The 15,125-nt window shown below is 38.0% G+C and overlaps 1 protein-coding gene across 5 annotated transcripts in view; it reads left to right on the top strand.

Moving 5' to 3' along the window:
• Nucleotides 1–9,409, top strand: part of LOC144630676 (uncharacterized) — a 112,262-nt gene extending 102,853 nt beyond the window's left edge. For 4 of the 5 annotated variants that reach the window (XM_078489043.1, XM_078489042.1, XM_078489046.1 and 1 more), the window contains exons 6-8: nt 1,415–2,029; nt 4,052–4,517; nt 4,972–9,409. In XM_078489043.1, coding sequence (XP_078345169.1) covers nt 1,415–2,029; nt 4,052–4,517; nt 4,972–4,975 — 1,085 coding nt within the window. In that variant the 3' untranslated portion in view covers nt 4,976–9,409. The remainder of the gene's footprint in view (nt 1–1,414; nt 2,030–4,051; nt 4,518–4,971) is intronic. The other variant, XM_078489044.1, reaches the window with a different exon arrangement.
• The last annotated feature ends 5,716 nt before the right edge of the window (nt 9,410–15,125 follow it).

Below are 15,125 nucleotides of genomic sequence, written 5' to 3'. Positions count from 1 at the left end.
GCGTTTATTCGGTACCCAGTGTTTAATTGAGAAAATACGGTTAACATAGTTATTCAAATATTATAAAGGAACTCTTCGCTAACCTACACGAGCCTACACAAAAATAATGCCATAACCCATTCTTTAAAAATTGTTGAATCTTCATGCAATGCAGAAATGCTTACGGCAAGTCAAATCAACACAACAACAACAATGTTTACAGTATATAGTCTCTTGATGGTTTTTCAGGATCTTAAATCCATAAACTTTTATAAAGTTAAAAATATTCCTCATTTGATGGTTCACTTACAGAGCACTCATTAGCAGATGAGTCACTGTCTGTTCCATCACTGTCTAAGGTTGTTTCAGATTGGCTGTCAAATTTTTCCCAATTTTCTACAAACATTTGATGTTGAAGGAAAACACATTCTTTTGCAGCCTCTAAAACCATATCTCCATCATTAAAGCTGCCTTGAGTGCTTTCTTGGGCCTTATCATTGATGCCCTGACTGCTTTCTTGGGCCAAATAATTGCTGGCTTGAGTGCTTTCTTGGGCCTTATCAATGATGTCTTGAGTGCTTTCTTGGGCCTTATCAATAAGGTCATTTTTGACAAAAGAAGACATCACCTTCTGCTCCTTCTGCTCGGCGTTGGTATTTCTGGAAGTATTGCTGTTCAGTGATGATCCTGATTGCTTTAATTTTTTTCTTTTCACCTTCTTTGCAAAAATGCAAGGACTGGACATTTAAAATTCAAGCAACGGTTTCGCTTTTTACTGCCGCCAATCTTCGTAGTGTACGTCTCAGAAAACGAAAAAGATGAGTTCAGAGGTGTTTATTGGTCGCCACCATAAAATATTGAATTAAATAATGATTGATGGCAGCAAAAGCGAACCTCCTTTTTGTGTCAGATCGTGATTAAAAAAGATAGGAAAAAAAAATTGTTTGCAGGGAGGTGTTGTTAGAAAAAAATTGTTTGCAGAGGTGCATAGATAAAAATAAAAAGTTTGCAGAGAGAAATTTTTCATCCCCCCCCTCCAGAAAAATAATGGTCCGTCCCTAAGGGAATTCTTTTCCGACCGAAACACTCGGTGAGTCCTCGCTTAAAAATTATGTTCTTTTTTAACCTCTCCGTTTTCCGCTTATATCTAGCAAAATCTTTTCAGTCGTGTAATAAATGTCTTATTAACCAAGCTTGCCCGGGTCCGTAATGGGAGAATATATTTCTGTACGGACCCGGGGGGAGCCTCCCTGTGGTAGACTATATGGGGAGGCTCCGCCCGAAAGAGGTACCTTTTTCAGTCTGTATTTAAATAAAAGGGTAGGGATTTCGCGAGTTAAAAGAAAGTTAACCTAAAAACTATTATTACACATTATTTGTTTTTACACAGCTGTAGTATTATATTAACCGATTATTGTCTTATTATTTTTTTCAGATGACATCTATACACTGCGCTTGAAGGATCTCAGTAGAGAAGTCGTTAATGAACTGTTCATAAGGCTAGAAGTTCACCCAGTTGCAAGGAAAGGTTTTAATCAATTATTTGGAATCAAACGTCGTTTCGAAAAACTGAAATCGGATGATTTTGTCAAAATTTTTCCCGACACTCCTGTGAAGCTAATGAAAGACGCGTTTGAAGCATTACAGTTGTATGATCTCGTAGATGTGCTGGAGAAACCAATGAAATCGCATCGCGTTAGATCACTGCGTCGTCCTTTACGCAGGATAGAAAACTTGAGTAAAACTGCTGAGCATCTCACAACGTATCATAGCATTGCTGGTGTTTTGATTATTGATGCTTGTCCAGTGAGTCGTGACACCGGAGGGATTGATTGTTTTTTTAAAGATCTTAACTCAAAGAGCGAAGTAATTACAATAAAATGCAGAAAATTGGGAGAGCTGATCAAGCTTCAATTCGGGTCCGCTGTGCAATTGGTTGACCAGATTGCTAGGCTTACACTGCAGGTTAAGATCCAAAAGATAGCACTGGAGATAGATAAGGCAGAGAGGGCTGCATCATCGGTCATTGACAGGTGGATACACAATCAAGGTTGGTGATAATAAAAAGAAAATATCCTTCATATCCTTCATTACCTTTGTTAAAGTGTTTTGTACAATTTACTTCAAACTCTGACTAACGCTAATATGGATCTTTTTCGCGGTAGCCATCGGTGTTCCAAACAATAGAAATTGTTTGCATAAGAGTCATTTTCATTGCTTGGGAACACCAATATGTCGCCATGATGTCCTGTAAAACGAGCTTATTCAGCGTATTACACTTAACAATATGTTGTATTACAAACAGTTGGATTATGAGCTCGAGTTTTTTTATTTAACAATTAAACTATGAGCTGGAGTTTTTTGCGCAAAGAAAACGAGGGCGAGTAGTGTAATTGTTTTAGCAGAAACTCTAAAGGATTGCATCCAAAACTTTCAATGTTATGTACATTTTTTAGCCCGAAATATTAAAAATTGTCCCTTTACAGATTTTCTATCAGCGATTTTATTTATTTATTTTGGTTTGTTTGTTTATTCATTTATTTATCCATGAAATCCATGAATGGCGGTTGAACACATAGCTTTAAGCACTTTTAGTTGGATAACTTTCCAAATAAAATAAAGGAGGTCGTATAGTGTGATCTTTCGGGTGAGAGTAGTTCTGAGAAGAACTGTTGTTGGTGACTGACGTTTCGACAACCTGAGCGGAAGTCATCTTCAGAGTCAAGGGAAAAGTTGTTGTCAGTCGATGATGTTATAAGTCTGGCCCGTTGAAGTTGATTGGTCAGTTTAGCCTTGATGGTATTGGCTGTAAGACTCGTGTAAAGCCTGTCATCAGTAATTGGTCAGTCTCGATCCGTCTATTGTTAGTCTAATTAATTTAAGGCGTTCTGTTCCGTCTATTGTTAGTCAAATTATGTCGTTCTGTTCTGTTTACGTCATGAATAAGTCGTTTGTAAGGTGCTGGTAGTTGTGGCATCTGTTAATAGGCGTCTGTTTTAAGTTTGTGTACCAACTTTCCAGAGTCAGTCGTTGAAAATAGTTAGTACTGTAGGTTAAGCATTCAGCAGAGTTCCAGTCGATTTTGTGGTCAGTAAGTCGATGGTGTTCAGAAATGTGATTGTTGACATCCCCATTTCTCGTCGCTCGTTTGTGTTCAGTCAGTCTCGTGATGAGGTTTCTACCGGTCTCTCCGATGTAGGAGGCCTGGCAGTCGGGACATTTGATCTTATAGATCGCTCCCAGTCTGTCGTTAGGTTCGGCTCTGTCTTTAATGTTGGTCAGTCAGTGTCGTAACGTTGTTATAGGTTTGTGAGCTACACGGATATTGTAGGGTTGTAGAATCCGCGCAGTAGTCTCAGAAGTGCCCTTGATGTAGGGTCCCTACAATATAGTCGCTGTAGTAACAGATGTCGGGTTTCGTTCGGAGTGTGTTGCGTCAAATAAATTCAGCGTTGTAGTTGTTCTTGTGAAAACGCGGTCAAGGTATTTGTTTTCGTTAGATAAACTGTCCGGTGTGTCACAAACTAGTTGCGCTCGTCTTGTCAAAGTCTTGTTACCTTAAGGTGGCTCGACCCAGTTTTTTTTCTAGCGATACCTATCAACTTTGTAACCCTCATACTTAAAGGGATTAACGTCAATGACATATCCACGATATCACATGGATTACACATGGATAATAAGGTGTTATATTATATTGTCGTCTGACTATATTAAGCAACACGTTATGTGAATCGCGATGCTTGACATCGCCGGCAGAATCCAGTAATCCTTTGGCGCCGAGCCGGCAATTCGTTATAACAGAGTTATACGGCATGGTAAGGCTATCCGGGAGTTTTCTGACATAAAGATGTGCATGCTTTCCTTGTAATTTATCCAGCAAAGAAAGCTAACAATTGTAGAAGGATTGGTCTTATGGTTGGCATAGAAACTGATTTCCATACATCTAGTGAGGTGATCGGGAAGAGAAAACAAAATGCCTTTCACTACATGCACATCTCATTTTCACATTCCACGTCGGCGCATTATAGATCCTAATACTTATGTTCTGTCTTTTATGGCGCTTCTTCTTTAGGAAACTATTCATTATTTGCTGTTTTTGTATTCTCGGATCATGCTGATCGGGACATATTCCTTCCTTTCATGCCTGACACCGTACCGAGAATGTGGACAACGTTATTGGAAGATGTATTGGGGAAGCTGGTGACCGGACTACCAGACCAAGTTAAGTTTGTTGTCCAGGAGGAATCCAGTCTCATGTGGACAAAAGACAAACTGTCAGAAACTCTAATGGTAACTGCCACGACTGTAGATGACAGGTTTTTGGCTTTGATGCTGGAGATTCTTAACAAGCGCTGGCAGACGCTGGACCTGATATCAATGATGGAAGAGTTAGACAGGTCTTATCAGGTTAAAAAGCATGGTAATTTTCTCAGTTTCCGCGGTTTCCGCGGCCATCGTGATAAAGTGAACATAAGAGACAGATTATCGTCTTTTCCAAGATTTAAGAAAGAGGATTCAATTCCAATCACTCATTCTACGTAAGTTAGTTTATTTTTTACTATCTAATTTTTAGCGATTAGACATGTAGAACGTAATTATACAAAACAAGACAGCGAGATGACATAGCACAATGGAGACAGAACACTGAGGTTCATTTTTTAAAGATGAAAAGTGTATTCTTATGGAACTCACTGGCTTACTCTGGCCCAAGCTATTGAATTATTTTATATCGAGAGCGCAAAGACACATTTGAGTGATGGAAAGATTACTGGAACAATCAATGGACACGTCGAACAGTCGTGCTTTTTTTAAGAAACGAAGCAAACGGCTGCATATCTCCCTGAGCATGCAGGATAAAAATGGGTGTTTAATTTAAAAGGTATTTCACAGGGACTCGAGAGCTTACTATCGTCATTGTGCGGGCCTATAATGTTTCTTTGTTTTAATGGATTTTCATTTTCCTTTGATATAATTTTGTTTTCGTTTTTTCAGGTAAACAAAGATTTAGTGCTTGGTGTGAAAGCCTGAGCTTGAGAACAACCCTGGATCATATATGGATTGTTTTCTTTTCACAAAGTACTTGCCATACCACGGGCTCAGAAATGGTTTGCCTTTCAGTTGAAAAGAAGAACAAAATCTTTAAAAGAAATGTACCGTAATGTTTTAATTTCGCGCATTCCTTCCAATATCCCCCCCCCCTTCTTAAAAGTGCTCTCCATAAATGCCGTTTCTTTAATAAGCGCCTCCTTTCAATAATCGCCCCCATTGCGACAGAGACATTCAGGGCATTCACGTAGAAAAGACTTATTTACACACTTAGCATTACATAGGTGATTGGAATAAAAAAAAAGTAACAAGTGTTAATTTACAATTAAGTAACAGATGATAATAATTTCCATATAGCAAGTTTACATCAATAGTTTGGACTTTTAATAATCGAAATTAAACAAGCAACAAAACGAAAGAAGCAACAACAGCAACAAACACACGGAAAAAAAGCGAATCTAGCACTATAATTCCTTACTTATTATCTGGGAGAATATATCCACTTCTTTTCGAAATATCTTTTCTTATTAATTTTCTTTGTAGTTTCATATTTAATAAGTTTTTCGTTCTGATAACCTTGAATTTTAGGATATGTTTGGCTTCTTCTGCAGTCCCACAAAAACAATTTGCAATAATAATAAAATAATTTAGTAAAGCAAGTGAAGGGCATTGTTTTGATATAATTCCAAACAAAACGTTTTGCAAAGTAAGACGAACTGCTTGATTTGATAAGAGGTACCAGTAAGATTCAAAATCATTCCAAAACTGCCTGACGTGGGGGCACTGGTAAAAAAAGTGATACAAAGTTTCTGGTTCCGCCTCACAGAAAGTACATAAATCATTTGTTCTGTAACCAATTTTGTGTTATTTCGTGTTCGTGTAAAGAATATTGTTAAGTACTTTGTACTGAAAGGCCTTTACATACGATTCGAGTACAACGGAATGAGGTAATACATACCTACCTACCTACCTACATACATAATACATACATACATACATACACACACACATACACACACACACACACACACACACACACACACACACACACACACACCATACATACATACATAGAGGATATTACACGGCGGCGCTAAGATATGAATTTTATTTTCGAGTGGTAAAGCAAGATTTACGAATGAGCGCAGCGAATGAGTAAAATATTGCTTTAACCACGAGAAAATAAAATTCATATCTTCAAGCCACCGTGTAATTTTCTTTTTATTATATAGACAAAAATCATGCATGAAGTAAAAGTTAAAACACTTTTATTAATCAAAGGCTGAAACTCGAGCGACGGCTAAATATAACAATATGAGCAAATTGCCAAACTGAAAGGCAAAATCAGTCGCAAACTGAAGCTTCCAGAAGATGTATAACGTAAATGTAAAAACAGTCTGTTTATTAGCTTTCATCAATGTCACTGACAATAAATATTTCGCCGTTTTGAAATCTGTTTCTGCTCAAACTCACCGCTTTTCTACTGATTCTGATCGCGAAGTCTTGCAGTTCGGCGGCTGGAATTTTCTTGATTTTCCCTCTTTTCGTCTAACTTTCCACAAGCAAGAAGCTCTTTTAAATAATTTCAAGTCATAAGAAGTTTTCCTCTTCGTGTTAGCATTTTCCTGCTCCTCAGTAAGGCATTTATTTTGGTTCAGTGAACTTCACGAATCGATCTCGATAGCTCGCCATTTCCAACCGGCTTTGACAGCTTTGCACAAACAACCGTGCAAAGGCGGGAAATGACGTCATCGATATCCTCACTTGTCAGGATATGGAAAATACGCCACTACAGTCCCGGATGCAGTTTCGTATGAATTTTACGAGTGGTCTATTTTCCAGTAAAACACTCGCGGCTATATATTAAATACATATACTTTATTTGAAAACATAGGTCTATAAAGATGGCAGCCCAGGGCTGATGTTGACCTTTAAAACTTAATTACAGATAAACAATAGAAAATAACTTATACAGTTCTTCATATTCTTTAAAATTTCATGACATTACTGAAATATACATAACATGATTATTTAAAAATTACCTAGAATACAAATACACATGCATAATAAAATTAAAAATATAATATAGAGTTTAAAAATACACAAAATCTTCTAAGTTTTTATTATTGTTAGTACATGTTCCTTTAATAAAACTTACATTGCCCATCGCTTTACATTTCTCTATGGCAGCTTTAAATTGATTTCTATTTACAGGTTTTCTGATATTTTCATTTAGACTCTCCGGCGTTACTTAAGTTTATAAATATCTCGACACACCCTATGTGTACTGTAATATCATATTACTGGTCGTTGCCATTTCAAATGTTACTACACTGAAGAGGACCGTTAAGGTCGAAAGGCCTATGTAGTTTATTAAAATCGTAGCTGTATGGCGATACACAATTTGTTCTTTTTTTAGTATATCTAAAAATTAAAGATTGTTTGCCAAATTCAGTGTTCATTTGTCTCATTCTAAGCGAATTTCCCCTCCTGCTTGATTTGGTAACCCCAAAATAAGAAGATAGTCTGTGTTCCATAGTTACCACTTTAAACATTTCTAGTGCCACCTTCTTCTTATACATATAGGCCAGGTTATGCCATTTAACACGTTTTAGAACTTGGTGATCATCATAGGAGGTGGGATCATCATGTATCTGCCGAGCAGCTTTAATATGCAGGTTTTCAATTTCATCAAAAAGGGCATGTGAACAACTACCCCAAACTGATATGCAGTACGTTACATTTGGCAGGATCATTTTGAAATAAATATCCTCTAATTGGTTTACCGGGAGGTACTTCATCCTTTTTAGCATCTTAAGTTGGGCGGAAAGGATTTCAAAAGCTTCTTTTCCTTTCTTCTCGATAAGAGTGATCACCGCTTGTTTTTGGGAGCAGGACAACTCACCTTTTTCAAAACACTCATTTGCACATCGTATAAAACTGTCGCCAATTAGAGGCCAGAATTTTTTATAGAATTCAATAGGAATGCCATCGTTTCCTGGTGTTTTGTTATCGCGAAAGCTATCAAGGAGGCAAGAACATTCTTCTAGGGAGATTTTACCCTCGCACGCTCTTTTCTGTTCCTCGGAAAGTTTTGGTATATTAAAATCACCTAAAAAGGTGGACCTTTTTAGGGCAATGTCTGGAGCGTTATTGCCACTTTTATATAAATCACAATAAAAACGGTCCTGTTCCCTTAAAATGTAAGTCGTATCTGTGTTAATTACACCATTAATGTATAATTTTCGTATACATTTCTTGACATGATTTCTTTTCTCTAAGTTCAAGAAATATTTTGTACTTTTTTCACCATGTTCGTGCCATAGAGCACGTGCACGTATAATTATTCCTTTTGTTTTCTCTTCATAGAATGCTTCTAATTTTTCCCGAGCTGCGTGATAGTGAAAAGTGTTGGAATCACTTAACGTTTTATCTAATGTTTTCTTTGCCTTGTCGAGTTCATGTTGAAGATTTCTTTCTTTATCAACCCTTTCTTTCGCTCTCTTTTTCGAATGCAATATAGTATGCGCTCTAATGTTATATTTAATCCAATCCCAAGCGCTACGGTCGTCTGAAAGTTCTGTTTGTCCCTCTGCCGTCCAATTGGAATCATTTTCGTAACACTATCTACATATTCTTTATCTGTAAGAAAGGAACAGTTTATCTTCCAAAAACCAGGGCCTTTAAACTCTTTATCTATCTCTTCAAATTCTAAGGAAATTGCGTCATGATCTGTTCTTATGCCAGCGACTATATCAGTTGATTTAACAAGATCGTTTAAATTATTCGAAATTAGCCAATAATCCTGACGACAAAAAACTCTGGGGGATTTTTGACTCCACGTAAAACTTTTTTATCCGGGTTTTTTATTCTCCATATATCCACTAAATCAAGTTCATTGTATACACACGTATACTACATGAAAAAGGGACTGCAGAAGCTGTCGATAAATAGAACGATAGGTGCTAATAAACATCATAATAAATAGATATATAACCAATTTCAATAAAAGCGATTCGCAAATGTTGCTAAGTATAAAATAATAAACATAGTAAACATACAAGTAAACATTAAAAAAACCCAGAACGTACTCGAAAAGAAAAAAACGATACTAAGAAATTACCGAAGGCTGCTAAATGCACACTGAAACAAAGTATCAAAATGCGTTTGACGAGCGATCCAATTAGAATAAGCATGACAACGGTTATGTTTTGCCTCCTGAAGCGGCCCCTGAACGGGCCTGGAATACCTAAATTCCAAAATTAAAATCGCAAATAATCAGCTACTTAATTCAATAGATCTATAACGTTCAATTTCATACTGATCACCAATAACTGGTGAACGAACGGCGAGAAAGGATACAAGCCATTATAACGTCAGGTTTCTAGCTCTTCCAGCTCCTACAATAGTCCATTTTATAGTTGCCTGTCAAGTGACCTGGCCTTTGAATGGTAGTGATGCTGGAGGTGACCTTGCATTGATACAAACCTCTCTGCTTTATCTTGTAAAATGCAAACTAGTTAGCATCAAAACAACATGATTTACACAACAAAAGCAGTGAGGTCTGTATCAAAACAAGGTCACCTCCAGCCTCACTTCCACTGAAAGGCCAGTTCACTGAGCAGACAACTGTAAAATGGTCTATTCACTGATTTTCACTGGTCTGGATTCTTCCGTCTTGCGGGCGAATATTTTTCCATCAACAGTCCAGACTCGACTGATTTTCTTCGCTTTCTTCATTTTCCTGGCCTTAGCCAAAAGTTTTTGTCTCCACTGAGTAAGTTTCTCATTGATAAAGATCCTTGCGTCGATGCTATGTTGTGCAGATTCAATGATATCCGAAGTGTTTATGTCTTTCAGATGAAATCTACCCTGGTAGAACTCTCTTTTCTTTTTATAGGATGAGAATCTCACAATTATAGGTCTTACAGCCGGAGGTTTCCTGTACAAACGATGGACGATGTCGATATCTTGATGAGTTATGTCGACTGAGATCTTTTGACCTATTTGAATGATAATGTCTGACAAGTTCTCACCTTCGCGTTCTGGTATTCCATGTACTTCGACATTGAATTTTCTTGTATTTAAGAAATAGAAAACATGTTCCGTGTTTCTATCGAGTTTTAGTATAAATCTACTAGCGTTCTATCACGAATGCTGTTCTCTGATTGGCTACGCTACTCACCTTCTATTCTGTTGTAGAAGGTGAGTAGCGAAACAGCGTGCGGTTGTCAACAGAATGGTCGCCGCTTTTTCGCTTTTAAATTGACCGTAAAGAAGGACTTGGATTATTTACTATTCCGGGCGATGTTGGAGAAGATAAAGACTGTACCGAAATATGTAATGAAGATTTTACACGGTAAGAAAAGCAATTAATATTCATTTACGCTCTTAAAAGCGGGCGAATCTATAATTTTATAACATTCAGAGATGCGTTTCACCGAGACATTTTGTGGAAATAAAGTTTAAAATGTCTTTGCGAACTAACACAGTTTCATCGTCCCATCAAGGAGCAGTAAAAGAAAGGCTAAACAGATTCGACCTTCCAGTTTTTTTATGCATCAATAAGACTTTAATTAAACAACAAAATTGAATGCGAATTCAAGGTTGCGGGCGAATCGTTCAACTTTTCATAAATTTCTTATCGTTCAAGTTTCCTACATATAAAACAACTTGACTTCCAAAGGGCCTTTGTAAGTCAGTCTATCTTTAAATTGTCATTTCACAATGAAAATCCGGCTTTTAGTTCAATTTCGAGCAAACGACGGTTTAAATAAATCGTGAATGAAATGCAAAGGCGCACACAGAAGCTAAACAGTGCAATGTGGTTTCTTCCTTGCGAACAACTCGCTTAACTTTTTTTTTTGATCTTTTACGTTTTCGAATTTTAAAAAAAACTTGACTTCCAAGGGCCCTTGTACGCCAGTACATCTTTCAATCGTCATTTTACAATAAAAAAACTTGGCTTTTCCTTCAGTTTCGGGCATATAACGGTTTCAATAAATCGTGAATGAAATGCAAACGCGCACACAGAAGCCAATGCAATGTGGTGAAGTTGTCAATTATCCGCGTGTTGTGTGACTTATTTACATCATTATTTAATAAAAACGAGAACCTGTCTTGTTGTTAAGTTTTGAACGTCTAGTAGATTTATACTAAAACAATTAGATTATTCGCTCTCGATTTCTATGTGTGATAGTTGATTCGGGCTTCGCCCTCATCAACTATCACACGATAGAAATCTCGAGCTCATAATCTAATTGTTAAATAGAAACACGAGTGGAAGTTTAGGAGAATGAGAAATGCTGTGGGAACACAAGTCGATAGACGAGTGTTTCCACAGCTTTTTCGAGTTTTCCCAAACTTTCACGAGTGTTTCTATAACTCGATAGAAACACGGAAAACATGATTTCTATTTCTTTCAGAAAACAGCACAAAGTAAAGCTTTATTTAATATCAAAACGTAGATTCTCTTCACCTCGCGGTTTTACGTCATGAACATAATCAACCAATCATAGTAAGGGAGTCGATGAACAGAAATAAATCAACTGTTCAACATTTGATTCAAGGCTAAAATTCACCGTTTTTTGTTCATTTAATAATATATAGATTTAGGCAAGCCTAAAAGCGGAGCTCCCCATTTATTTAATTTTCACTGGAGCTTACAATGTTTTCATTCTAGTGAATAAGCGGCCAAAGTACTAATGTTTATGGCAGTTTATAGGTGCGACACAAATTTAAATAGCTCACGGTTATACTGAATGTCAGCAGTACGACAAAAATAATAATCTTAAAGCGGGGCAAAATCATTATTCATGGCACGAAAAATTACTTTAGAGTACAGTAAATTATCTGCTTTCTAGCAATAGAAAATAGTTTCGCGATCCTGTTATAGTTTCGCAGCAGTTTAGTAGACTCCACAATATCTATTACATTGATATAGAATATATTCAACGAGCAATTTCGAGTCTGTCGGTTTAGCTTAATCGGTTAGGTGCTAGTCTGCGGATCCGGAGGTCGCGAGTTCAAATCCCAGAGGGTCAAGTTTTTTTTTCTTTTTTCCTTTTTTTTTTTTTTTTTTTTTTTTTTTACCCCATAGCAATAAAATGGTTTGTTTATTCTATCAACCCGATTCAGCTTTCGAATGCTCCTTCATGTACGATGCTGGCTTTACAGATAGACACGAAAGTCATCGATCGATTATGGCTCTCAATGTCCACTTTTTTGGCGGTCGATTACTTTCTACACGTAATTTTCAGCCACATTTTGTTTCATTGCTTCTTGTTTTTCTTTTCAAACCTCTTTAAATTTTAAAGGCCGCCTTTATACGGCCTTTTTGCTTCACTCTTTCTACCATCAAACTATGGCCGCCATGTTGCGCAACTCCGTACGCCGTACGTACGCGCCCGCGAACCATGCCGCTATCCATGTTGGCCATGAAAACTCATTTCGATAGTATTCCTTCTTTCATGGGTATGGTGCTACGCTTAAGGAGCTCCGCTATAAATAGATTTAGCCAAGCCTAAAAACGGAGCTCTCCGGTAATTTACTTTGCCCTTTATTAAGGACGGTGCTTCCTATTGTTACTGCGCACTTGTTCTGCGCATCACGCAATGCATCGAACACACTGGACGCGCGCGCTTTTGATTAATTTGCTCGCGCAAAATGACGAGTTCAACTACGCGACCAAGCGCGGTCCTATCTATATAAAAATCAAGAAAGATTTCTGGTGTGACGAAATCCAGTTTATGGGCATATACTAATCCAGGTACAGCGGAAAAGTAACATTTTAGTTACCATTGACCTCTAAAAATGGCTCACATTAATAGTTTAAAACAAATCGCTAAGCGCTTAAACGTAACTCGCAAACTGCTAACTACATATGGCGCGCGCGAGAGAGATGCAAATATTTTACTCGCTAGGGAGGGGAAAGGAAAAATGTAACAGACCCCAAAAACGATTCGATAGAGCTTGAAAAGAACTCGTAGAACTTTTAAAAACGCGCGGTGACCCCTACTTTTTATTTTATAAAATGGAAGTGGTAAGTCTATAGAGCACATGTTTAGTTTGTCATTAAGTGAAAAACAATTAGGCCAATTTTCTGGCCGTGCACGAGAGAGCTGTTAGAGTCAAAAATTGCTCAAACACAATTATTTTGTTAATAAAATCGTAGATCACGCAGTTTCAAAGACATTATTTGTTAGTTATTTTAAAGATTGTTATATTTAATGTTGATTTTGTTTATGAAAAACCAATTTCAAATGGAATTTGCAAGGAAGTTTATTTTATTTTACGTTTTCTTTAAAATGCCACGTCAGCACTTTTTTCCAGTTTTCAAACCTAATTATCTCGAAAATTTGCGTGCCTACCCCCAATTTTCTTTTTGGATTTTAATAGCCCTTGGTAACATCTACAGTCTTGCACAGTCTTCGGCCAGGCAAAATTACTTCGTTATTAGTAGGCACCGTCCTTAAAATATCTAAATTCACTGACCGTAGGCATAAAAAATAGTTAATGAGCCCGCAATCCAATAGAAAAACTATTTTTCGGTCAGCGGTCAACTTTATAAAAACGCGTTACCTCGATGAGTAATACACCTGGGCCCGCGATATGATCACGTGATACTGGTCAGCGGATACCTTGTATTGACAGCTGTCAATTGACCATAACTTGGATGCCCAGTAACAAATAGATGAGTGTTTATCTATTTCTGAAGTGCGCAACACCGTACGCCGTACGTACGCGCCCGCGAGCCATACCGCTAGCCATGATGACCATGAAAACTCAAGTTCATGGTTTTCCTATTTCTGTGAATTTTCTATGGGTATGGGGCTCCGCTCTGCGGCCCTTCCGGCCGTTGTGGAGCTCCGCTATCAAAACGTAGATTCTCTTCACCTCGCGGTTTTACGTCATGAACATAATCAACCAATCATAGTAAGGGAGTCGATGAACAGAAATAAATCAACTATGCAAACTCGATTTGCATTGGTAATTAATACCCTGGGGATTATGCAAATGAGACTATAAAAGGGGTTACATGTGCTCCACCCCATCACTCTACTCGAGGCCGCGAAAGTGAAGTGTTTGGCATTTGTGTTCAACCCGACTTACTCGATGGCTGAGGCAGATCAAGTTCCTAACGCTGTCGGTGCTGAAGAAATTGCAACTCAAGTGAACCCGCCAGTGCAGGCGCCGGCTCAACAACCGGGTGAAATTCAACCAGCCGCTGGGGCTCAACCGGTGTTACAAGCGAATGAGGTACGGTTTTATTTTGTTCTGGTTTGAACGTTACGCTTTTTGGACTCTTCAAGTCCTTGGTTGGTTGGCTGATATTTGTGTTGATAATGCCTGTGAGGTTTGTCTGCGCGGCTTGGTTTTTTGCTATTTTTTAACTTAATGCCTGTGAGGCTCGCTGACGTGGCGAAATGTTTATAGTATATTGCCTGTGTGGCTTGCCTGTGCGGTGAATTTGTTTATCTTTTGTTACGGCGAAATGTTGTTCTAATATTGCCTGTGTGGCTTGCCTGTGCGGCGAAATGTTGGTCTAATATTGCCTGTGCGGTGTTATGTTTATCTGATATTGCTTGTGCGGCGAAATGTTGTTTTTTATGTTGCCTGTGTGGCTTGCCTGTGCGGCGAAATGTCTATCTAATATTGCCTGTGCGGCGAAATGTTTATCTAATAATGCCTGTGTGGCGAAATGTTGTTTTTTATATTGCCTGTGTGGCTTGCCTGTGCTGTGATATGTTTATCTAATATTGCCTGTGCGGCGAAATGTTGGTCTAATATTGCCTGTGCGGTGTTATGTTTATCTGATATTGCCTGTGCGGCGAAATGTTGCTTTTTATATTGCCTGTGTGGCTTGCCTGTGCGGCGAAATGTCTATCTAATATTGCCTGTGCGGCGAAATGTCTTTCTGATATTGCCTGTGCGGCGAAATGTTTATCTAATAATGCCTGTGCGGTGAAATGTTGTTCTAATATTGCCTGTGCGGCGATATGTTTATCTAATATTGCCTGTGTGGCGAAAATGTTGGTTTAATATTGCCGGTGAGGCTTGCCTGCGCGGTAAATGTTTGTTTAATATTGCCTGTGTGGCTT

Source organism: Oculina patagonica, chromosome 11 (assembly GCF_052425735.1).
Source record: "Oculina patagonica isolate OP01 chromosome 11, crgOcupat, whole genome shotgun sequence".
Lineage (NCBI taxonomy): Eukaryota > Metazoa > Cnidaria > Anthozoa > Scleractinia > Oculinidae > Oculina > Oculina patagonica.
This window is presented reverse-complemented; position numbering and strand designations above follow the sequence as displayed.